Genomic DNA, 26,872 nt, shown 5'->3' on the forward strand with positions numbered 1-26,872 from the left:
CTCCACAAGACAGCCCAGTCAGTCGAAGCTTGTGTCACCAGCGACCAGGAGATGAAGGCGTGAGAGCCGGCGCTTTAGTGAGGTTATTGCAGCTAAGCCGGCCAGTTAAGCTGGTTAGGGCGAGCTAACTGGGCGTCTTGCGTTTGTGGTGAAATCCCTGACTGTCATGATGAGGAGGATGGGACCTGTCAGCCACGGTCTGGGTGGCTTATGTTTACCCTGCGCGGCCTGGAGCCTTTGGTTTGGAAACTGTTCATCATCCAAACTGAAAATCCAATCGTTATATCTAATGAACAATGATAGTTTCAGTGGAAGATTGTCTGAAGCACAGAGCCTCTGAAGAACCCAGAGCCTAAAGATATCAAAAGACCAGTCTGAGGGCAAGAGGTCGTACTGTCTTGTTGTTGGAGGAACACTCTTGAAGTTCCCACAACTACGACTTCTAACATTGATGAAGACTTTGCCTCTGGGTCAACAGTACTGGTGTGCTTCGACAGGAAACTTCAGGTGCTGGAACTGCTACACGCCAGGTCTTGAGGCCACGGATGGGCGACACTTGAATCTACAATGTTGTATTGATCTCACGGGCCATTCCCTCGTTCTGGAAGCGACATAAAGCAGCCGATGGTACTGGAAACTCCAGCGGGATAGGTCTAGTCTTGGGGAACAAAGGATCCAGCCGCTGGAACTTATAGAACCACGTCCAGTGATCGTTCAAGATGGATGAGTGGCGTGGCAGGGGAAGGAGGGAGGGAGACTGGAGTGATGCAGTGGCCAACACCTGAAGCTGTGGCACCCACCACTTGTGATTTTGAGGTCCGGGACCTGAGAGTACAAGGGTCAGTGTTCCGGATTTAGGGTAATTTCTTTTTTTTTTTGTTTCTCTCTCCAGGATTTACAGGATAATCTCACTAGGCACACCGAGGCGAGGGGAGTGTCTACTGAGACAAGAAGCCCACGAGAAAGCTCTGTAAGAGGCAACCAACATTGTGAGTGGTTCACAGACGGTTGTTAAGAGGGATACATGAGAGAGGGGGCGGGCGGGCGAAGGGGGGAGGTCGGCACACTGGGTGTGGAGGTGGGAGGGAGGTGTTTGGTGCTTTTATGGTCGTGGCTTGCGGAGGGTCACCACAGGGTCCTAAGTGAGGGCCGGCAGCGATTAATGAGCGAGCCTACAGTACCTGAGTATACACCAGCGGGATGCTCACCCAATCGTAACACCAGAGCAACCCACATTTGGCTCGAAATTCGAGAAACTCCTGTAATAAAAGGGGAAAGTCGGTAGGGGAGGAATGCGGCATGGCCCATGGAAGTTTGGAATGCTGTATGCTGAGTACCCTACCTGAGTGTACACTAGAGGGATTGACACCCAGTCATAGCTCCAGAGCATTCCGCATTTTTGTCTGAACTCATTGAACTCCTGGAAAGAGAGGACATCTACAGTTGTGGGGACTACTGGCTGAACCATCGTTAGCGGTTAGCGAGGGTAAAGGAGAAACCGTGTGAGTGCCATCCGCGAGGACGAGCCAGGTACAAGTGCCAAAAAAAAAGGGTTTCCCTGGCTCTACCCCCTTTTGAGATTCATGCCAGCGTTAGCAATGGTGCTGCAGGAGCCTTAATGAGCAAGGAGGCGGTGCAGGAGGGAGGAGATCTGCGGCTCCCATTGACCACGGGTGCTCGCCCGTGCAAGGCAGGGGCTCAAGGCAGAGGGACATGTGTCCGTGTGTGTGTGTGTGTCCGTGTGTGTGTGTGTGTCTCCGTGTGTGTGGGTGTGTGGGTGTATATGTGTGTGTGGGTGTCCATGTGTGTGTGTGTGTGTGTGTGTGTGTGTGTGTGTGTGTGTGTGTGTGTGTGTGTGTGTGTGTGTGTTGGTATCCTTCCTTTATCCAGACGTTAGTGCAACAGTCTTAGCTTTGGTGCTGAGGTTCCGAGCCCAGGGATAGGGGCGAGGGAGAAGGGGTTTAAATGCATCAAGCTTTTTTTTTTATCATTTTTTCTTCAAGCTGTGGATTTCATCAGCTGTTCAGATACTGTGTCATTATCTGCTCTTTGTCAGGGTTCTACACTAGGTCGAGTACACTGATATACAGGGTCGAATACACTGATATACAGGGTCGAGTACACTGACATACAGGGTCGAGTACACTGACATCCAGGGTCGAGTATACTGATATACAGGGTCGAGTACACTAACATACAGGACTGGGTACACTGATGTACAGGGTTGAATACAGTGATATACAGGCTCGAACACACTGCCATACAGGACTGGGTACACTGACATATAGAGTCAAGTACACTGGCATACAGGGTCGAGTACACTGGCATACAGGAGTGGGTACACTGATAAACAGGGTCGAGTACAGTGTTGTACAGTATCGAGTACACTGGCAAACAGGACTGTGAACAGTGACATACAGGGTCGAGTACACTGGCATATAGGACTGTGTACAGTGACATACAGGGTCGAGTACACTGACATACAGGGTCGAGTACACTGGCATACAGGGTCGAGTACACTGACACACAGGTTACGATCAAGGCTGGAGGCCAGTGGCAGAATGGTCACCGTCCACGACCCCTTACCCAAGACAGACGTCGACTGGAAACCTGGTAATGGGTACCAGTGGATGGTGTGGTGCCCTGCTATCGTCTGGCTAGATTAGAAAACGAGTTAATGAGGGGGGCGGGGGGCAAAGAGTGGACTAACACTACTACCCTGCCTACTCTAAACTAAGATTAGAAAACGACAAATGGGGACATAAGGTATCTAAGGTGAGGCACCGCCGGAGCCTCTAGTTGGATTAGAAAACATCTAATGTGTGTACGTGGTTAGGTTTCTAACCTCTTAGCTTCTAATCTAGATTAGGGGAAGAGCTAATTGGTTTCAGTGAGAGCACGATCAGTAATCATGATATAGAGAAGAGGATATGACAGATCTTGTCCAGTGTTCTGAATCCTCCTCATGATTTATCATTAGGGAAAAAAAACAACAATAAATCTTCATTTAAAAAGTTCAAATGGAGCCATTTCTTACGCAAAGGGGAAATATTATCATCAATATTTCATTCTGAAAAAAGACTTGCTTTAAATCGTATTAGTAAAAACGAAAGAGAAAACGGATTTACCGGAAAAAAAGCATTGGTGAAAGAAAACAATAATTGGTAAAAATAAAACGATAAAAACTTAAAAACAAAACGAGAATTACTGGCAAAACGAGAAAGAGAATTAGCGAGGAAAAAAAACAAAACAAAAGAGAATCAACTGAATAAAATTAAGGCTGATGATAACACTAAAGATAATACGAGACTTCAGTATTTGATGGTAGTAATGACGACATAACATTGTGAAGTCTTGTAAAACACTGACAGACGACGAAAAGACATGTAGAACTGTTAAACAGATCGTGTCTTTTCTTGAAGACTAGCTAGGGAATGGGAGGCAGTCACAAAATATGGCAAAGTTGGAAAACAATAATCAGAAATCACTTCTTTTTATCATGAAAACGAACCTCTGGGTAATTACTACGGGTAAATATAGCATTTTGTGTTGTTTCTGACTGAAAACGTAAATTCTGACAACAGAAGTATGCATATTCACAATGATGGACGTCGGAACGTCATTGTGTTCTTAGCCAAGGGTCACAGAGGTCAAATGAGGCGGTTAGAGTCTTGAGGATGACCCCCCCCCCCCCCTTTGACTGGACAACCAACAGATGTCACTGGAGGAAACTGTGTCACAAGTCCAGAACCTGATCATGGTGAGTCGATGACTCTAGCTGGGAATTTCACATGGATGTGTGGCGGACATGATCATCCACGGCCATCTAAGGTGTCTTCTGAGATCTCGGTAAGATGGGTTCCCAAAAACCCCTCAGCGCTCAGGACCGACACACCAGTCGTGACTGAAGCGCACCAGTCGTAACTTAGGTCTTGACTTGCCTGAGTTACATGGAGCCAACCGAGCAACGTCTGTAACCCTTCTGGTTACATGGGGTTGAGACCTGGATCCGACACTGGAACCTTGAGTCGAAGGAGACATCGAACTCCTCCCAGTACCAACAAGCCTGGTAACGCGACCCTTTGATCTGTCATACCACGACCTCGATCTTCTGGGACGTCGAAGGGACTCTGGTGATTGTCACAACTACATCACGACGCAAACAACGAAGCGGCGGAGAATGTTGACCGAGCGAGCGTCCCTCTTCCAGGCCAGACCTGGACCCAAGAGACGACCATTCGTTCCAAAACCTCAAAGTCCACCAGAGGTCGATACGCCGATCATAATGACGAGTAGTTAGAGGTTATTGAAGTCTAGCTTGACCGGAAATTGGAAGACTTGTGTGCGATTGCTATTAAGAACTTTTGAATGGCCAAATGAGCGACGAATTACAGCAAAGTTGAAGGCAATTTTTTTCTTTTCTTTTTGACAAACGAAATGAGAATCCTCTGTGTGTCTTTTTGTTCCATACTTTGTTTGGGATTGGCCGATGTTACGCGAGTTTTGATGGAGACTGGCAAAAGGTATGCGAATTTTGTTGATATTGATGGAGACCGGCAAAAGGTACGCGAATTTTGTTGGAGACTAGAAAATCGCAAGTGTATTGTGTTGGAGACTGGCATATGGCGAATGTATGTAATGTTGGAGACTGACAAACAGTATTCATATGATGAGGGAGACTGGTATTTGGTCGTTTTAGCTTTGCACGGGGGATTGGACAATAGTAACTGGGTCTTGCACACGGTTGGCGGAGGGATACCTTACTCACATATTGCAGGGGGGGACCTGTCCAAAAAAAAAAAGAAGTTTCACGTAAACTTGTCAGAGAAGAGCATACAAAACGTGACTTCTCTCCTCAGTGACCATCATCGTTATGCAGATCCTGAACAAGAATCTGTATCACTGACAAATCCAAACAGCATCTCTTTTAATCTCGCAAAAAAAAAAAAAAAGTGTCTGCAGCCATTTCGTTCTCCCTGTTAGAAAGGTTAGTCCCGTTAGAGAGAGATCTTTAGTCTTATTAGGTAGGTTAGTGGGATAACGATGCTCAACTAGAGATCAGAGCAAAAACAGCCATTTACCTCCACAACTAACATTTCAAACCAGCCATTTGTCTGTCTATTGCTCTTTTGTTTGTTTGTTTGTTTGTTTTTTTAAAAGCTATATTCTATAGGCTAATATTTAGTTATGGATAGTATTAATCTAGACAAGTTCTCGAAAACAGGGATCTTCCCACATGGAATGGATTGAATTATATACATTCAAGGAGAGGACCACAAGATTCTAGCAGGGTGGAGATGGACGTATTAAACTGATAATAACTTCAACTTGGAACAACAAAAAAAAATATATTCAAATTGGTATTGGACATTGCGGAATTTAATCATTAATATATATTTTTTTTCTCTTGAATTTCAATTTAAATGGAGCTCAGCATCAACTATATTTGCACAATCAAAATATTTTCTGACAAAAGAGATATATAAGAATATATATATATATCTATATATTTCTTTTTTTTTCAAGCATAACACAGGATAGATGCAACCATATGGAGTAGATATATATATATCTGGGGTGCATGATACTAAGTGATACTAAGAATAATCATAAAGATAAAGAAGGATGTCAGGTGAGACAGTTCTAAGAGAACATGTAACAATAAGTGTTTAATCTAATTCATCTACGTATAGACTTTATACAAGTTAAAAGACAAAAGTGAACTAAACTATAAATTCTACATTACAACCAGCAAAACTAAATAAATAAATAACAAAACGTATGACTGATCATTCAAAAAAATAAAATCTACTGATGTACTGCTATGAAATGCAAGAAACAAGTATCACAAGCCTTGTTAACTATCTTTCGAAAAAGAAATTTGAGATATTACGACTAAAAGATACCCTCTAAACACTCAGAATGAACTAGAGAGAAAGAGAGAGAATGAAAGAGGGAGAGAGAGAGAGAGAGAGAGAGACAGAAGGGAAACTATACCTCCATGATATGTTTGACCCCCATAGGATCAGGTATTCTCTTTTGGGCTTTTATGTCTTTTAAAAGCGCTGTAAACCAGGTACAAGGAACCCAATACGTATTGAATTCCTTGTTGGGAACCAGCTTGTAGATTCCAAGCTCTGTTGTGGTTAAGAAACCTGTGGAAAACGTGGGGAAAAAAAAGAAAATCTTAAATTCATAAATTATACATCTAAAACAGGATCTTATCTTTATATCTTTGGAAAAAAAGATGAATGCTTTAAAAATATACATACATATCTTTAATGAGTCTGTAATCTAATGTATTCACCTATCATTCTGTATATAAGGATATTATTACACAGCAATCTTAAAAATATATATATAATTCATGGGTGCATATCACATCTGTAACTTTTCAAAGGTATCTTTGGAAAATTCAAAACCTTACACTTCTTTAGTAACATACTCACTCACACAGTTTCCAGGTAAATACTCCTCATAAAACTGTCATGCTTTCATTACTCAAATATCTTTATTTCACGCTACACCAGTGTCCATTTACCCATCTTTCAGTCTCTTCATTCAGTTCGAACTTAATCCATGTCCCTCTCATACGTGTCATTCCTCCTTCATTCATTCACTCAGTTTTTCATTCGTATCGCATATCTGGTCTTTCTTTCGCTGTGCATCACATCATAATACATAAAAACTTCCAATTTCTGATAACAGGCGACACCTTAGAATATTTACCATATGGCGTCCTAGCTGCGTCTCTTCGTTGTATATCAACTGACTGTTATATTTCTCTCTTATGTCTCCCCTGATGATGTGATTAATACACGAAAGTGCACTTGGGAACTTACGTGTTTCATTTTCCCCGTGGAGTCATAGGAATATATATATATATATATTATATATATATATATATATATATATATATATATATATATATATATATATATATATATATATATATAAAGGTAATTAGTCACAGCCCAGAAATTATCCTCCAGTTACCTTTACGCGTGTAATCGGTAACCTTATGGAAACGGTCATTCGGGACATAACAGTAAATCATTTACAGCATCACCACTAACACGATTTACAGTAGCACAGTGTAAATCATTTACAGGATCACCACTAACACGATTTACAGCAGCACAGTGTTCGACGATCTTCCTTCCATGGCTCTCCCCTCGACTGGTTCGTCCGCGTGTCCACTGCCCCTGCACCACCCTGCCAAACATGCCACAGCTTTTTCCTTCACGAGGTTTTTGGGCTTTTTTTTTTTCTCCACATCCTCCACCGCAAGGGGAGGAGGGGAGGAAGGGAAGGGGAGGAGGGAGGAAGGGGCGGGGGTAGGGAGAGGGAAGGGGAGCCACCACATATTCAAACAGACCAGCGCTCGAGTCTAAACACACGTGTACACACACGCACACACATATGAAGATACTGGGTGATAATCGTATATCGCCAGCGTCGCTTTCTCAACCCGTGTGTGGCGGTGTGTCCTGTGCGAGGTGTTCTGTTCGAGTGTGTAAGTGTGCGCCTATTTCTGTGTGTGTGTGTGTGTGTGTGTGTGTGTGTGCGTGAGTGTGTGTGTGTGTGTGTTATTTCTTCTCTCGTGGGGACCAGCATTGTGTCCGTATCTTATTTTCTTCACGTCCCTCCGTACACCTCCTCACATCCCTCCGTACACCTCATCACGTCCCTTCGTACACTTCCTCACGTCCCTCCGTGCACCTCCTCTCGTCCCTTCGTAGACTTCTTCACGTCCCACCATACACCCCCTCACGTCCTCCGTCCACTTCCTCACGTCCCTCCGTACGCTTCCTCACGTCCCTCCTTACACTTCCTCACATCCCTCCGTACACCTCCTCTCGTCCCTTCGTACACCTCCTCACGTCCTTCTGTACACCTCCTCACGTCCCTTCGTACGCTTCCTCACGTCCCTCCTTACACTTCCTCACGTCCTCCGTCCACTTCCTCACGTCCCTCCGTACACTTCCTCACGTCCCTCCGAACACTTCCCCTCAGGGAAGTGTCCAGTATGAGCGTGGTCATGATGGCATCTTGTCAAGATTCATATTTCGTCATCACGTCTTCCCATATTCTCCTTCCTTCCAGTGTGGCCAGATTCAGGGCTTCCCTCCTCACAGTTCATTCCACTCGGGTCTGGTACCATTGTTGTTGCATTCCTCTGGACCTCTTCCAGCAGTGCTCTGTGTGTGTGTGTGTGTGTGTGTGTGTGTGTGTGTGTGTGTGTGTGTGTGTGTTGCCCACACAAGCCAGGTAGACCAGACACTCTGTTCCTGCATAGACCCATCTTGGGGCGAATGCAGAACTTGTATCTATGTCACATCCTGAGTGTCTAGCACGTCTCTTATGTCGATGCATGTACGCGAACGCACGTGCGCGTATATATGAGCGTCAACCCAAACCAAGCCAAAGGGATTTGGGCTCCGAATGGAGACAGATCTGTCCATCTGTCGCAATCGCTGATTCGCATCTACTCTCCACGCATCTATCGCCTCAGTAAACAACCCATAAATAGATCTCAAAACACGTAAAAGATGAAGAGAGAAAAATCCCACAAGACTTATCAATTTCGAGAAATAAATCCCCCTTAAATATACATACATCCTCTTCTGTCTATACCATATTTACTTCACGGGTCCCTCCCACGCGTCCTCAAGACAGGTTGTCCCTTACTTTTAACTTTACTCTATCTTATCCCAGCCAAGAGGCCTGATCATCCCTGTTATATCTCGGTGGAAAGAAAGTGTGACTCCAACGTTCAGATCCAGTGGCGATAACAGAAGATCTTGCCAACAATCTTGATATACGGGTCTTGAGGAGGAAGCCATCATGTGGAGTACACACGAGAAATGACACGATAGTTGTACCAGATATTATAGTGAAGGTGAACGGCTGTAGATAACTGATAAATACTGTAACGGTAAAGGTAACGAGAGGAAAGTGGGTCACAGATATAACTGATAAAGCTACAGAGAAGAATAATGCCTCCCCCCCCCCCAAAAAAAAAAAAATATACGACTTAAATAAGTACGTAGATACAACAGACTTAAATTGATTATTGCCCAGCTACTTGGAATCCACATATATATAAAACATTTAATATACTACAGAGGTTTACTGTGAATAACATGCATCCGAATATAAAGATACAAGTATCTGTATTTCTCTTATCTACTTATCTTTATATATCATGAAGGTTCTCACGTCTGCAAAGTCATGTTTTACATACGGTGTAAATATTACTAATTTTGGAGTATTACTTTTAGTATTTACATTAAATTCACACACACACACACACACACACACACACACACACACACTTTCTCTTTTTGAAACACCTTTCGTTCTACGTCTACCATCTCTCTCTCTCTCTCTCTCTCTCTCTCTCTCTCTCTCTCTCTCTCTCTCTCTCTCTCTCTCTCTCTCTACACCCACCGGCCTCTACAAGATGCTCGAGCGTGGGAAACCTTTTCTTCAGTGGTGAGGAGATGGACCTGAGGATGAGGACAAGACTCAGGTTAATGTAGCGGGCCAGAGTCCTGCGCATCATCCTGCCCTTCTCGTCATAGCCGGTCACGTGCAGAGCGATGGCGTGGATGATCCTGCAACGGAACGAAGGAAAAGATGTCTTCACTCCGCTCTACAGCAACATACAGCACGAGAAAGATGTCCTATGTTTATATTCGTAAATTACGAGACAAGAGAGATATCTTAAGTTGTGTTTATATTCGTAAATTACGAGACAAGAGAGATATCTAAAGTTGTGTTTATATTCTTAAATTACTAGACATGAGAGATATCTAAAGTTGTGTTTATATTCTTAAATTACGAGACAAGAGAGATATCTTAAGTTGTGTTTATATTCGTAAATTACGAGACAAGAGAGATATCTTAAGTTGTGCTTATATTCATAAAATAAGAGACAAGAGAGATAACTTATGTTTATATTCATAAAGTACGAGACAAGAGAGATATCTTAATTTGTGTTTATATTTATAAAATAAGAGACAAGAGAGATATCTTAACTTGTGTTTATAGTCATAAAGTGCGAGACAAGAGAGATGTCTGAGCCTCTGTTTATACATAGCGACCCACATGGCGTGGGCTATGTATAGACCGTTCAAGGCCGTCTTAGATGACACGGGGGAAAAAAAAAAGTGTGGAGATAAATCAACGCTGAGCAGGCGATTGTACATCTGAGTCTTCAGAACTGAAAGGTTATGGGAGCCAATCGGACATGGAGCCAATCGGACACGGAGCCAATCGGACACGGAGCCAATCGGACGCTCCACACACACTCAACACCACTCGTTTCTTATCCGAAAGCCAGTCCGCTTATCAGGTTCGCTGAACATGATATCCGATATCCACCTTGATGGTCCGGTTATCACCTTATTTTCCTCCAGGGATTCAAAGCCTTTCTCACCAGATGGAAGCCTGACATCAACACCCTATCTGGAAGTGACATCGATGCTCGCTAGGGGTAGGGCGACTCACGAATCAATATGAGTGAAGCTAAAGGCACCAGGGAACAGGGAGAAGATGGGAGGACTCATGCCCGGGGATGCAGTGGTGCCGCCGCTGCCACTGAGCTGCTCCCTCGTACTGCCTGCAGGAGGGGTTGACGAGCCAGATGGGCGCCACACCCGATCTGAGCTTGGCACTACGAGGGAAGGACTGTGGAGCTGGCACTATGGGGCTGGCACTGTGGGGCTGGCACTGCGAGGCTGGCACTGTGAGTCAGACACTGTGGAGCTAGGACTGTGGGGCTGGCACTGCAAGGGTAGCATTGTGGGGCTGGCACTGTGGGGCTGACATTGTGGGGCTGACACTGCGAGGCTAGCATTGTGGGGCTGGCATTGTAGGGCTGGCGCTGTGGGGCTGGCACCCGAGCCAACACAAGAGTACCAGACTGGCTCGGGTACCACCACACACCACCCCGTCTGATGCGGTGCCATCTTCCACCACAGCCACCACACCACCACCACCACAGCCACCACTACAGCCACCACCACAGCCACCACAGCCACCACCACAGCCTCAAGGTGTGGGCGCTTCATCTCTCCATCATTCTATAACCGCTTATCATAGCGTAAACAAAGACATGGCAACAGGAAAATAAAGAAGAAGAAGAAGAAGAAGAAGAAGAAGAAGAAGCTCTCGCGATAATCCTCTCATATCTACAGTTCCTCTTCCTCCTGCACTCTCACAAGGTGCACATCACATCCCTGAACAGTACTTTCAAACAGCAGACGCACCAACTGCGCCTTTACGTATAAATACACAACTTTCAATATATATATACACGAGCTGAAGTCCATGAGTCTTCAAGCAGTGTGGTATGTTGAGAAATAACCTCCTTAATTGACTGTCACTCTTATCTTCCTCATTAGACCCTCCTACACCTGCTGTCGTGTCACACATACCGAGTGGGAAAGAACAAAACAAAACAAAAAAAAACGGATTAATTTTCCAAAAAGCGAGACAAGTGAAGGTCATCTGGCGCCCCAGTCAGCTAGAGTTACCAAAGGTTGAACAACATTTGGTCAGATTTTTCAACACCTTGTGCTAAAAATGTCCGTGAACTAAATCAAATGAAAATATTTGTACTAATGGCAAGATCCATTTCACTGGTGATTTTAACAGTAATGTTGTAATTAAGTGAGTAACCTTGACCACAGAAATGTTGAGGGACGAGTTACATGAACTGACTACAGAATTATGGAGGGACTAGTTACATGAACTGACTACAGAAATGTGGAGGGACGAGTTACATGAACTGACTACAGAAATGTTGAGGGACGAGTTACATGAACTGACTACACAAATGTGGAGGGACGAGTTACATGAACTGACCACAGAAATGTTGAGGGACGAGTTACATGAACTGACCACGGAAATGTTGAGGGACGAGTTACATGAACTGACCACAGAAATGTGAAGGGACGAGTTACATGAACACTTTAGACCCATACAAGTATAAAACTAATACGTTGGCAAACTTTCTAATATGAGAGGTAAATGGAACAGAGTTTGTTAAACGTCAAGTATTGTCTACAAATTGTCATCGTCATCCAAATGAAAATAACAGATGGCAGCACAAAATTAGGATGGGTCAAGTTCACTCTCAAAATACATACGTTTCTTACAGTCTTCCTTTTTTTCTTCTTTTTTTGGCGTAGTAAAATTCACATGATCCCCGCACCATAGTGAGAAATAAAACACAGAATAGGTGACCTATAAAAGGAAGTATAAGAGAGAGAGAGAGAGAGAGAGAGAGAGAGAGAGAGAGAGAGAGAGAGAGAGAGAGAGAGAGAGAGAGAGCTGTAGCAGGTTGTAGTCATGCGAGTAACAACTGAGCTCGGACTGTGACTGACACGAATGTCTGGCACCAGGTGGTATTCCAAGACCCACACGACACGTGGCACTCCTTACCACCTGACACTGACACACACACGACACGTGGCACTCCTTACCACCTGACACACACACACACGACACGTGGCACTCCTTACCACCTGACACTGACACACGTGGCACTCCTTACCACCTGACACTGACACACACACACGTGGCACTCCTTACCACCTGACACTGACACACGTGGCACTCCTTACCACCTGACACTGACACACACACGAGACGTGGCACTCCTTACCACCTGACACTGACACACACACACACACACACACACACACACGTGGCACTCCTTACCACCTGACACTGACACACACACGACACGTGGCACTCCTTACCACATGACACTGACACACACACGACACGTGGCACTCCTTACCACCTGACACTGACACACACACACGTGGCACTCCTTACCACCTGACACTGACACACGTGGCACTCCTTACCACCTGACACTGACACACACACACGTGGCACTCCTTACCACCTGACACTGACACACACACACGTGGCACTCCTTACCACCTGACACTGACACACGTGGCACTCCTTACCACCTGACACTGACACACACACACGTGGCACTCCTTACCACCTGACACTGACACACGTGGCACTCCTTACCACCTGACACTGACACACACACACGTGGCACTGCTTACCACCTGACATTGACACACACACACACACACACACACACGTGCCACCATCAACACTTCCCTCCTCAGATGCAACTCATAAACCCGAGAAGGTCTATGAGCAAGACCAAATCGCAGACCAAAAGCACAATAAAAGAATTCGAAAGCAAAAGACCTTATATAAGCAGAGACACAATACACACACACGAACACTTACACTAAAAGAAAATAAAAAAAGAAGGCGTATGACAGGGTTTTATCAACAGAGACCAAATCTCTGACCAAAAGCGAGGAGAAAAAACAAAAATCCTGAGCCCACTGGAATTCACAGGAAAGTCACCAAACCGCATACCAATTTCAGAGACACGAGCATATGACAATAAACAGTGTGGGTGCAAGAAGGAGGCCTTGTGGACTCCCTTCCCCAGTGTTTACAACCGCAGAAGGCGGGGGTAAGGAGGTCAGAGTGGATAAGGGAGGGAGGGAGGGAGGGCCGTGCTTGCTTGCCAAACATTCCCACGATATTCAGGGCGAGGACGGTCGGCTGCAAGCACTGCTCTCGTGCACCTGCTGTGGGGGCTCCACCCTCTACCTGAGGGCTGAGGTCTCTACTTGAGGGCTGAGGTCTCTACCTGAGGGCTGAGGTCTCTACTTGAGGGCTGAGGTCTCTACTTGAGGGCTGAGGTCTCTATCTGAGGGCTGAGGTCTCTACCTGAGGGCTGAGGTCTCTACCTGAGGGCTGAGGTCTCTACTTGAGGGCTGAGGTCTCTATCTGAGGGCTGAGGTCTCTATCTGAGGGCTGAGGTCTCTACCTGAAGGCTGAGGTTTCTCTACACTCCCTCCTTCCTACAACGTCTACATCTTATACTGCCTCTTTCTCAAACACTTTGTCTACATCTACCCAGGACTACATCTACTACTACGATAACAACTACTAATACAACTGCTGAGTCTTGCACTAGCACTACATCCTCCTCCACTAGCCATACATCTACTGGTGATGTACGTTGCACTAGAACTTTACTAGGAATAGATAACACATATGAAGTACCACAGCAGGAGACGAAAGTGTTATCCTCTGATCTTAGCAACGGCGTTCACGAATGATACGAAAAACATCTGATTTTAAGAATGAATGTATCGACTTATGGCAACCCCACGAATCTGTCGTGTGTGTGTGTGTGTGTGTGTGTGTGTGTGTGTGTGTGTGTGGGTGTGTGTGTGTGTGTGTAATTCAACATTATCATAAGGGACATCCAAGTGCATGTCAGGGAAATGAATCAGGTCCTCGAAAACTTGAATCAATCATTTGTCAAATCAGTTGGTATCTGACAACATGAGAGGAGAAAAAATGAATATACATATCTGTGTTACACTGTGAGAGAGAGAGAGAGAGAGAGAGAGAGAGAGAGAGAGAGAGAGAGAGAGAGAGAGAGAGAGAGAGATAACTCACTTATCTGGCCATGGGATAGCCATATACTGTTGCCACCATCTCGATGCTACGAAGGAAACGTAGAAGCCCAGGATGAACGAGAGAGGGATGTAGTTCATGTAAGTGTCGCAGTAAAGCACTGCCACCTCGAACTTCCTGTGGGGAAAAAATAAAAACAACAACAGATAAGCGTTAAGGATCCTGCCGGACGAAATAAGATGCAAAACAGGAAAATATATCACATTTATTCATAATCTAAAACTAAATATTATATTTATGTCATGCTTAGGGATTTACGAGAATATGTAGTTTTTTCATGATAATCATCATGACGTATTTGATCTGGTAAATATGTCACGCTGAGGAGTTTGATATGAGGAGGATTAGTCACAGGGATACGAACGAGGGGGTTATAGCAATCCTATAGAACATGTATAGAACATATATATGACGATCTCACTATAGAACATATATATGACGATCTCACGAAACCTGATCATTCATATAAGTCAAGGGAGGATATGAAACTCAGACTGCCTCGAACCTGGAAAATGAGTCACAGTGGAAAATAAATCACACTGGTAAACAATGAACATTTAGATCTTAGGAGGAAAATATCTCAAAATGAAAGACATAAAAATGACCTCCTTTGACAAACAGGCTTCGTGTCACAAACAACGGGATTGTCTCACATATAAAAGGCATGTGTCACATATAAAAGGCATGTGTCACATATAAAAGGCATGTGTCACATATAAAAGGCATGTGTCACATACAAAAGGCATGTGTCACATATAAAAGGCATGTGTCACATATAAAAGGCATGTGTCACATATAAAAGGCATGTGTCACATACAAAAGGCATGTGTCACATATAAAAGGCATGTGTCACATATAAAAGGCATGTGTCACATACAAAAGGCATGTGTCACATATAAAAGGGATGTATTATATGCAACAGTCGCGTGTCACATGAATGCTTTACGACAAGCAACACATATGTTGCTGGGATGACAAACAACGAGAATGTGTCATACATAATTATGAGGAACAAAGTATGTGTCATGTACAAACGAAGTGTATGAGGAATAACAAGCAATTCTGCTTCAACAAGCGAGTATGACACAACAAGAGTGTCATACACCACAAGCAAGTACCCCAGACAACACACGGGTGTCATGTCTAACAAGCGAGCATGACAAACAATAGACGTCTCACATACTAACAAGTAAGCATGACAAACAACATGAAGAACAATGAAAATGAAGAACAATGAATATTCATGGAAATACTGGAGGTGTTGAAAATCTGGCAGGTGCTAAAATCAGGAGAAATAGGAAAACCAGCAAACACTTATGACAAAGAACACAAACAACAGACGTGGATGGCAAACAAAACATCAAACGTATATGAGAACATAAAAAATGCGAGTTTATGACAAACAAAAGCCATGCAACACAAACCCCACACCTATAGGACCAACAGAGACAACACACAAGTGTGATAATACCATGTCAAAAAAGTGTATGACAAAGAACACATGTGGATGACAAACGAGAGATGTTTATGACAAACAACTGACACGAATAACAAACAGAGCACGTGGCTAACAATCAACAAACCCCACGAGATGAAACAGGAAAGATGAACAACAAATGTTTATGGTAAACACCAAACAATCATGATAAACAACAAATAAGAGCCGCACATTAAACCAAACCACGAGTACGAGAAATAATAAAAGACGAGTAAAACAAATGAGTTTTCATGTAACTTTGACTCATAAGTTTAAACGAAAGTTTTACCCTCTCGTTCACACCCTTCTCACTAACGTAAACTCAGGCCTTGTAAGTTAAAAATCACAGTTTACACTGGGTTGGAGACGCAGGATCGAATCCCCCCTACCTCCCTCGTTGATGTAAACTTAGACTCATAAGTTTATAGTTCACTTGAGGTGGGAGACGCGAGTTGGATTCCTTGTCGTCGGTGTCTAGTATTGTCAATGACTTGAGGCCACTCAAGAGATTTCACCTGATTCGAGGAGGAAGTCAAAGAGTTCGTCTTTCGCTTCATCTCGATGCTGTACAGTGGGACGATGGAACGGGCGGGGAAAGAGGCTGAGGGATGGAAAAGGGTGGAAAATGGCATCAGAAGAATATGAGGGAAGTGTGTGTGTGTGTGTGTGTGTGTGTGTGTGTAAGGGTAGGAGCACGTCTGCAAAAGAAAGCAAGCATGAAAAGGAGAGACAGAGAGAGGGAAGAAGAGAGAGAGAGAGAGAGAGAGAGAGAGAGAGAGAGAGAGAGAGAGAGAGAGAGAGAGAGAGAGAGAGAGAGAGAATAGGTCAGACTGAAGGAAAAGAAAGAAAAAGGCAAGGGGAAAAAATGCACAGAAGAAAGGAAATTGTGAAGGCGAGGTGATGAAGACAATAAATGAAATATCAGAGACGAGACGAGAGGAGAACAGGGAGGGAGGAGGGAGTGAGACGAATACAAAAGCACAAGAGGAACGAGTTTACTGATTCCATCCTCCCCAGGTAACTAGCCACACACCGCACCCGTCTGGTGTCTCCATACGTGATGAATCGAATCACTGAACGAAACCGTTGTCTTGAGGAGGTCTGAATCCTTCCTTGCTTCACTTTCCGAGTGCCTCGGGCAGCCTACACACAGCCCGAGTCTTGCAGAGGTTTTGAATCCCGGCTTCACTTACCTGGCGTCGAGTCTTGGGGGTCGATTTGAACCCCTGCTTCACATGGCTCGGTGTCTCGAGCATCCTATGTAACCCGAGTCTTGGGGAGGTTTCGAATCCCTGCTTCACTCGCCTCGTGCTTCGGGCGGCCTATACAGCCAGACCTGCTGGACTGGGGCAGCTCCATGAGACCGTCCCATGAGTAAGGGGGGAGGCAGGGTTGGTTGCTGGCGAACGTTTGGTGGTGGTGGAGTCAGCTGGGGTGTTGAAGGCCAGACGGAGGGGGCCAAGTGAGTGGGCGAACACAAGCCAGGCATTCCTGGCGCGCCTCTCTCCTCCCCCCGCGCCAGCTACTACGACACTACACGCCTTCTACTACATGCCCACGCTCCTAAACGCGTCCACGGCCCTTATCTACGGCACTGCACGCCTCTACCACAAGCACACGCCCCTCGGATACACCTGCTCGAGGATGAGAATAACACGAGAGCGGTGGCGAGTGGAACCTATTGTTTCTCACGCCCTCAGACGTCGAGTGGGCCAACAGAACTCCTCTCTCTCTCTCTCTCTCTCTCTCTCTCTCTCTCTCTCTCTCTCTCTCTCTCTCTCTCTCTCTCTCTCTCTCCTCCGCGCCGTCAGGTGCATCTACAACAGTGACCCTTCGTACTGGTTGTAGACTACAACTGGACCTTCAGTATCGGTCAGCCAGTGACCTGACCTGAAATACCATACCATTTATAACCCGCTGTCAACAAAGACAACGTCCTCAATACGATACAGTAAATATAACATGATAACCTCACCAGAGGAATGTATAAAGCTCTATCCTACACGTGTTATCATGGCTATCCACCACAAAATAAACCTACTATTCCATTTATTCCTTATGAATGTAGACTGCCAGACCAGCTCGGCTGTTCAAGACCGAAGATAACTCATACTGGGAGATGAGTGACGCCTGCGAGGCATGAACGACCGCATCTCTGATCACGTTGAGGTGCGTTCGTTCCTTCACATACGCCAGCGGTGCTCATATTCCCGTGACGTCACGCGGTGCTTGTGGATGCCTGACGAATTTTTGTTTTCTCTCATTTTCTTCCCCCCCCCCCCCCCCCCTTCGTGAATAATGCCTCAAACGTTCAGCCAATATTCCCAAACGCTGTAGTGGGGGTCCAGACCGACGCAGAGCGAGAGACGGAGCGTCTTGCGAAAGATGATCAACAGGGAGATGGGGTGCGCGTAGAACAGACCACAGACACGGACATAAAACACAGAGTTACGGAGGACATACACAGTACATGCACGTGTCCAAAGAGCCACGACGGTGTTAATGTAGAACAGTTCTTACGTAGTGGAAGATACTGATGAAGAAGGCACTGCTGGGAGCTGGGCAAGAGACGTATGGAAGTGTACAGAGGGACGTGAGGGAGTGTAGGGAGGTGGACGTGAGGGAGTGTAGGGAGGTGGACGTGAGGGAGTGTAGGGAGGTGGACGTGAGGGAGTGTAGGGAGGTGGACGTAAGGAAATGTACGAAGGGACGTGAGGAAGCATTTCTTCACCAACAGAGTCAGGGATTCATGGAACAAGCCAAGAGGAGGTACATGCGACTGCTAAAGGAAAACAAAGAATAACATAAGATTGAGACAAGAAGCGAGACCATACGAGTGTTAAGATCCATCCATATATGGAAAAATAGGTAGCCACAAATAGGTAAAACACACACACACACACACACACACATATATATATATATATATATAGTGTTCCCACTTTCTTTAGCAGAACACCATAATTCACCACGTTAAAAGCCTTTGAAGAAACAAGGGATCAAGTGTCTATTCATTTTCCTGTTATGAGAGTTCCCTACATGTCATTATAATGAGCTACGGGTGTTTACTGACCCCTCATTTATGAGACTGTTCTTAATGAGTTGCTCCATTACATCTTTTTTTCTTAATTACTCCCTCAAATACGTCATTCATATGTGATGTTCGATGACTGGTCAACATTGTCTCGGTGGCAAATTTCGATCCCGCGATGTGTACGGCATCTTGCGCACGTACGTCTCGTGTACGTACATCTTGCGTACATACATCTTGCGTACGTATATCTTGTGTACGTACATCTGTTCGTAGGTCCTGTATACGTACATCATGTGTACGTACGTCTTGTGTACGTACATCCTGCGTATGTACGTCTTGTGTACGTATATCGTGCGTACGCACGTCTTGTGTACGTACATCTTGTGTAGGTACGTCTTGTGTAGGTACGTCTTGTGTAGGTAGGTCTTGTGTACATACATCTTGTGTACATTGGGCTGGTCTGTGTTGCCTCCCGCCACCACTCTGAGACCATGGACATTGTTAATGTCTTCGTCATATTTTTTCCTTCTTCTCTTTCGAAAATATTGCTAGAAATCCCCAATCAGGCCCGGGCACTGAGCGTCTCCTGGAGATGGTTAACTGCTCTGATTAACGCCTCCTGGTGGAGATAAGTGTCTGAGAAGGAGAGAGAGAGAGAGAGAGAGAGAGAGAGAGAGAGAGAGAGAGAGAGAGAGAGAGAGAGAGAGAGAATACTGCAACATTACGAAGGAGGAAAGGTGGGGGGGAGTTATGATGAAGCCGAGGAGGGACAGTAGTAGTTGACTTTGATAAGACAATCAACTTTTGTCCTGAAATACGTCGATAAGAAAATGGAAAATGGGAGAAGCGATCGAGACGAATGAAATTCCCTTAACTCGATCGACGGAGACTTGTATTTCAGTGCCTTCGGGGTCTTCAAGAAGGAGGTGAAGACAATGCCAAGTACTTCGAATGAACCGAGACACCAAGTAACAACATCCTTAACAAAGGGAATGAGAATAGGAACCTAACAGTGTCTGCCAAAGCTGAAGCCGACTATATCACGGGAGTTCAGGAGAGTGACGGACGGAGGTCAAAGAAATGGCTTCTCCCTCATCAGTGACGTAGTAATTGTCAACACAGCAGCAGCAGCAGTACAAGCTGTGGCTGGAAGTAACAGCAGCAGTACAAGCTGTGGCTGGAGTAACAGCAGCAGTACAAGCTGTGGCTGGAAGTAACAGCAGCAGTACAAGCTGTGGCTGGAAGTAACAGCAGCAGTACAAGCTGTGGCTGGAAGTAACAGCAGCAGTACAAGCTGTGGCTGGAGTAACAGCAGCAGTACAAGCTGTGGCTGGAAGTAACAGCAGCAGTACAAGCTGTGGCTGGAAGTAACAGCAGCAGTACAAGCTGTGGCTGGAAGTAACAGCAGCAGTACAAGCTGTGGCTGGAGTAACAGCAGCAGTACAAGCTGTGGCTGGAAGTAACAGCAGCAGTACAAGCTGTGGCTGGAAGTAACAGCAGCAGTACAAGCTGTGGCTGGAAGTAACAGCAGCAGAAATAACACGCATAGCCATGGTAACACCAAGCATTACCAATAAAAAAAAAAAAACACAGCCACAGTAACAGCAGCAGTAATCACTGCAGCTGTAACGGCAGCTGCATGAACCACAGCAGCAGCAGTAGTAGTAGTAGTAGTAGTAACAGGAGCAGCAGTAACAACAGCAACAGCAGGAGATGCCTCACACGATGCTCTAAATCTGTTGAAGCGGGCAAGGTAGTCAGGCTGCCTGGCGGCCAGACCGCTGGGGAATGTTCCTGCGCAGTTGGGTCTACCCAGGCTGAGGCCGTGCCTCCTAGCCATGCAAGGCACGAACGTACGTGCACGGCTATCTGAGGTCAGGGAGGTACGTTCAGCCGCGCACAAGACGGACGGACGGACGTAAATACGAACACAAGAAGCTACAATTAGGCTTCGTGAAGTGTTAGAGATATCTCCTCGGCCAATGAACGCCTTTGTTGTCATTATCATTCAATCTGATTGGCTGCTGAGCTGGTGGCTTTAGTTCCCAGTTATGCTGGACAGAATTCTTCGATGTTTCAGCAGTTTTTGTCTTTTACTTTCTGGAAAATCTTACAAAACAGAAATGATACTGAATATGAAACCTCTCCCTCATTTCTCACTTCCCTCCGTGTGTTAGCGTAATCAATAGTTGATAACAGCTTCAATAATCTTTCCTAATCCACAAGATCGTACTCCACCAAGAAGCCCCTTAATCACTTCTTTCTTTCAAATGCCTGATTGATATTTGATTCTCTCTACATCACTACATTACGCCTCCTATTTCGTCTTGTGCCTCCTACAGGGAGTCAAGCGGCGTCCATCTCCGTCTGCTTGAATCTGTTCTGCACACTGTAGCAGGCTACTGACAGCTCCCTTGGCTGCTCATGGCTCCTTTACCACGTAGGTAATGTATTTAAAAGATGACGTACGTCCTCCAGGTTTATGACATCGGTTCTACGGAAAAGTCGTTGCCACGAAGAATAATATAAGGGTGTGAACAAATTCAACAAATTCCCAGTTTCACTCTCACAACTATCTTTCAATATTAGGTAACCCAAAGTTAAGGACTGGGTCATGGGAGAGAGTAAAAAAACATGGGAATATGTCAACCAATTATAAAAGACGAAGACCACTTGCCTATCTTCAGGCTACAGATGATATGTGGGGTCATACTGATGGTCAAATGGCACAGACTTATGCAGTAACTCAATCTCAACATCTTTATCAAAATCGTAACTCAATCTCAACATCTTTATAAAAATCGTAACTCAATCTCAATATATTTACACAACTCGAAAGCAGTAGGATTCAAACAGTATGATGATGCCTGGCAATGTTCAGTGGAACGTATCAATACAGGGAAACTTGTCCTCTCTTTCTAGACCCATGGGTTGGTTTTCTTGTTGTCACATCTTCATCCCGTTTACAAATCGACTTCAGAAACCCCTGAACAAATCGACTTCAGAAACCCCTGAACAAATCGACTTCAGAAACCCCTGAACAAATCGACTTCAGAAACCCCTGAATAAATCGACTTCAGAAACCCCTGAACAAATCGACTTCAGAAACCCCTGAATAAAGCGTCACAGGGTCCGGACAAGCGCCATCAGACAGAACAGTTTCCTCAAGTGGAAGAACATGACACAAAATACTTCAGAACACCGTAGGCGTCCCTCTCCCATGTTCTGTTTGACAGATTTTGACGCAAGTGGTACCAGTCGATTCCTTACACTGTGAACCTTTGATATAGAGTGCGTTAATCCCCATAGTTTACCATTAATTCAAGGCCTTGCACACACTGTGTGGACTTGAAACTGATGGAAGTAGAAGATGCTATATACTAAAACATTGCCCCATCATACAACCAGAAAACGTCCTACCACAAACATACAGACACACATACACGAAAATATACAACAAAGGGACGTGGGCAGACAGAGAAAGGGGGTCAGGAGGCAACGAAACACGCCTCCAAACAAGTAATCACATACACAAACAAAAACACAACTGTACAGAAGCACACTAACCAAACAAACACAAGACACGTAGACATACACAAGCATAAACAACCATTTTGTACATAGAGACGAAAACAAATACATAACCCAGTCTGAAAAATACAAGGAATATCATGAAAAAAAAATATTTAAGACAATTTGTACCTAGAAAATAATGCCTATTTAAATTAGGCAACAAGTAACAAGCTGATAACAAAAAGATACAATCAAAGAATCGTGACACAACAACCACAAGTTAGCCAAAATATGAATGAAACAAAATTGAGTCAGTGAAAGACGAGTTGGCACCCACACCCAAATCTCCAACCCAAGCTAATAGCAGCAACCAGCCTAACTTGTTTCAAAACAGACATTGTTTTAGACTGTATTAAGTGAAGGTTTTCCCCTGTGCACATCATACCATTACATTCCTCAGTCACTACAGTGATGGACCCTACGCATGACGTGACGTAACAACACTACCATGCAGCACTCCTTGCCGACCGACGGTTGTCAACTTTGCAGCGGTTAGCGTTGCTGACCATGAGTCACGCACGGGCCTGGTGGGTACGAATCCTGGGGCGTCAGTAAGCACCCAGCCTTATATATATATATATATATATATATATATATATATATATATATATATATATATATATATATATATATATATATATGATTACTGAAGAATTGGTTATGGAGGGACATTATTCCACGTTTCTTTCCCAACACGTCTCCACTGATTTCAAAATTTCTGTTTCAGCTCCCACCTGACTGAAGACATACAGTAGAGGTCGTCAAAAAATCAAGATGATTTAAGACGTATTCAATAAAATCACACATGATATGTATCAGAGAAACACATATCAAAGATTATGTATGTGATCTTGAATGGGTACAGGAGGTCATTTTAATATTGCTAGGTTCTACATAAACCACCAACCAGCCTCCAAGGTTGATCAAGTACGTTGCTAGGCCATAAGGACGACGCCTTAAACCCTTAAATACGAAGACTTAAACACTAGACCACGACGCCTTAAACCCTTGAATACGAAGACTTAAACCCGAGACCACGACGCCTTAAACCCTTGAATACGAAGACTTAAATCCTTAGAGTCTGATGTCTTCAGTCCTCGTACTCATAAGTTAAATCATCGTCCTCACGAGGTCAAGTCGTAGACTTAGGAGGTCGTCCAATCTCCACACTCGAAGGATAAGGTCGTCGTGCTCAAACAGGGTTAGTTCGTCGTGATGGAAGGACCGAGACATCATACACGCCAAGTAAAGTTATCGTACTTGAGACATGAAGAATGTCGTACTCTGAGGGTTACTTTGTACGGCTGAACGGGTGAACGAATGGGTAACCCAGTCTGATGCAAAATGAGTAGAAATGATAGTAGTGACATACGATTTGTTTATGACGAACACGTCAAACAGATCACGAGAATAAACGCATGAAGGAAACTTGCATGGTGAACACAATAGGACCCGACCTCTCGCCAGACCCCCACATCAGCAAAACTGGAAGACGCTAAAGTGTGTGTATATATATATATATATATATATATATATATATATATATATATATATATATATATATATATATATATATATTGGAAAGGATCACAATTTTGCGCGTGATCAAGATATTCCTATGAGTCCATGGGGAAAATGAAACACGAAAAGTTCCCAACTGCACTTTCGTATAATAATCACATCATCAGGGGAGACACAAGAGAGAAATATAATATATATATATATATATATATATATATATATATATATATATATATATATATATATATATATATACCAGTCCCGTGTCAAACCTGCATGTTAAATACATACGTAACGAGCTCAACCCATGATCCTCTATAAGAAGTTTGGACACCGTAATTAATGAGAGTTGCAGAGCTGCTGGAGAATGTTTACGGTAGGTGACAAATATTGTACGTAAAGGGAACAGTGCTACAGTACAGGAGGAGGCTACCAGCAATGGGCTTACTGGAAAAAAAAAACACTGGAAAGGAAAGAAAATGGAGGATACAATCACAGCTTTCTTGTTGGAACACCGATCATCTACATGGGGAAAAATTATGCATGGATGGAGTCAGAAAAGATGTAAAACACACACACACACACAAATATATATATATATATATATATATATATATATATATATATATATATACACACACACTATCCACTACACCACGTTGATAATGGACATTGTACCCAACTGAGGTACCTGACAGTGGTACCCCAGTGGTACCCAGATCAATGTGCCCCACTGTGGTACCCCAACAGACCTGACGTGGGGGGGGGGGGGGGGGGGGGGGGAATAGATCCGTGCGGGTTGCTGACATTCAGAACACGCCCTAAAACTTCTACCAAGTTGGCAGCCTCACTCGAACCCCGTCCAGCGCGTTGGTCGTCCCATCCTCGCCAAACTCACTAGACAGTGGCTTAATGAGCCCTGTCATCTACCCACAGTGAGGCACTGGTGGCCCGTGCTCTGCCTACAGTGCTTTGGGGGGACCCAGGTTCGATCCTCCGAGAACAGTGACTCCATGGGGATGTTCTCTGCAAAGGCCTGGATTAACTGATTCTGTTTAGGCGGATCTTCAAACCGGAGTTCGGATAACAATCCGTTAAGAGAACGTTAAATCCGGTGTCTACCATGAAATATATTCGACCACATGTAATAAAATGTCAGTTTTACGTATAGTTTTTTCGGAAGCTGAAAGCTAAAACTTCATACCTGTTTGTTTACGTAAAGACAATCATCCCACAACATGCTGGCAGATACAACAGCTGGGTGGGTTATAATACAGTTTGTAATGAGTGATACAACAGCTGCTGATGGATACAATAGCTTGTTGTGGGTGATACAATAGCGTGTAGTGGGTGATACAGCTTGATGGGTGATCTCACAGCGCCTTGGCGGATGGCACTGTGTGTTGGCAGAAACAATGGCTGGATGACTGATGCAACACCTTGTTAACTAATACAACAGCTTGTTGAATGATACAACAGCTTGTCGAATAATACAACAGCTTGTTGAATAATACAACAGCTTGTTAAATGATACAACAGCTTATTGACTGATCCATCAGCTTGCTGCGTGATACAGCAGTTTGTTAAGTGATGCAACAGCTTGTTGACTGGGGTAATTATCAACCAATATTGGGATATCTGAATAAACAAAGTCTGCCTTAGGAAGGAAGAGATGACTGATGGCTGAGTTGGATGAGCGAGGGTGGGTGAGTGAGTACGTAGCATGACCGTGTGAATGGATGAATGCATGATGAGATAAATGGTTGGTTGGCCACGTATCTGGATGAAAGGGTGGTTGGATGAATATCTACCAGGATTAGTGGGTGGTTGGATGAACATGTATTCGGGTGAAGAGGCACTTGGATGAAGGTGAAGTTGGGTGAGCGGATGAAGGGGTTGCGACAGCAGAGCAACCGTGCAATCCACGCCCTTAAAATTGGCTCGGAAGACAAAGACATCGCGATGCCCCTCCGCTTCTGCCCGTCAAGGACGGGATTCGAACCCATGTATTCGCGTTTGAGAGAGAGAGAGAGAGAGAGAGAGAGAGAGAGAGAGAGAGAGAGAGAGAGAGAGAGAGAGAGAGAGAGAGAGAGCTACACCTGATATCTGTTTTTGGCAGGAGAGGTGCAGGAAATAGCTTCACGCAGGAAATACTAACCTGCCGAAGCAGAGTGTTTGATATTTCTGCCTCTGCTTCGAAGCACTGGCTCCTAACTTGACCAGTGCTGATAAAAACAGCACACACACACACACACACACACACACACACACACACGAGGAAAGTCAAAAATGTTCTGAACGCAAGACCTAACTCGAGAAGGAATATAAACAAAGCTGCTTCTATGTCTTCTCTCCGCTGACTTCAGCCTGTCCTTCAAGTCTGCGAAGACGGTCTTAAAATCAGACTTCAGGATGATAACTGGACAAGCCAGGCTTCAGCAGCCTACGTCACCTCCGCCTTAACCTACTCGAAGGATCGACAACCCTCGTGGGGACCTCCAGTGTCGAACTACGGAGACTTTCAGACCAGAGTGTTGTCATCGAGGAGGACCATACCCTCGGGTCACCATCGCCAGACACTTCGATGTTCACTTTGGTATACAGAGACGGTAAACAGACCCCCCTTCCCCCCTCGCCAACCTGGAAAATCGAGGTCATTCGTATTTCCATGACAAGGGTCGCGTAATGGATCCTTCTGTGATGGATTCGTGCCGGTCACC

At 44.7% G+C, this 26,872-nt stretch overlaps 1 protein-coding gene across 9 annotated transcripts in view; it reads right to left on the reverse strand.

The window, feature by feature from the left end:
- The window catches only part of LOC139763259 (bestrophin-2-like), a 65,080-nt gene that overhangs the window by 19,362 nt on the left and 18,846 nt on the right, over window positions 1-26,872 (reverse strand). For 5 of the 9 annotated variants that reach the window (XM_071689197.1, XM_071689192.1, XM_071689198.1 and 2 more), the window contains exons 2-5: window positions 14,530-14,664; window positions 9,454-9,620; window positions 5,998-6,155; window positions 1,343-1,420 (exon numbers count right to left, since the gene is read on the reverse strand). In XM_071689197.1, the coding sequence (XP_071545298.1) occupies window positions 1,343-1,420; window positions 5,998-6,155; window positions 9,454-9,620; window positions 14,530-14,664 (538 nt within the window). Of the gene's footprint in view, window positions 1-1,181; window positions 1,260-1,342; window positions 1,421-5,997; window positions 6,156-9,453; window positions 9,621-14,529; window positions 14,665-17,217; window positions 17,560-26,872 lie in introns of those variants that run through there. The other 4 variants (XM_071689200.1, XM_071689194.1, XM_071689193.1 and 1 more) reach the window with 4 other exon arrangements.

This window comes from Panulirus ornatus, chromosome 46 (genome assembly GCF_036320965.1).
Source record: "Panulirus ornatus isolate Po-2019 chromosome 46, ASM3632096v1, whole genome shotgun sequence".
Taxonomy (NCBI): Eukaryota; Metazoa; Arthropoda; class Malacostraca; order Decapoda; family Palinuridae; genus Panulirus; species Panulirus ornatus.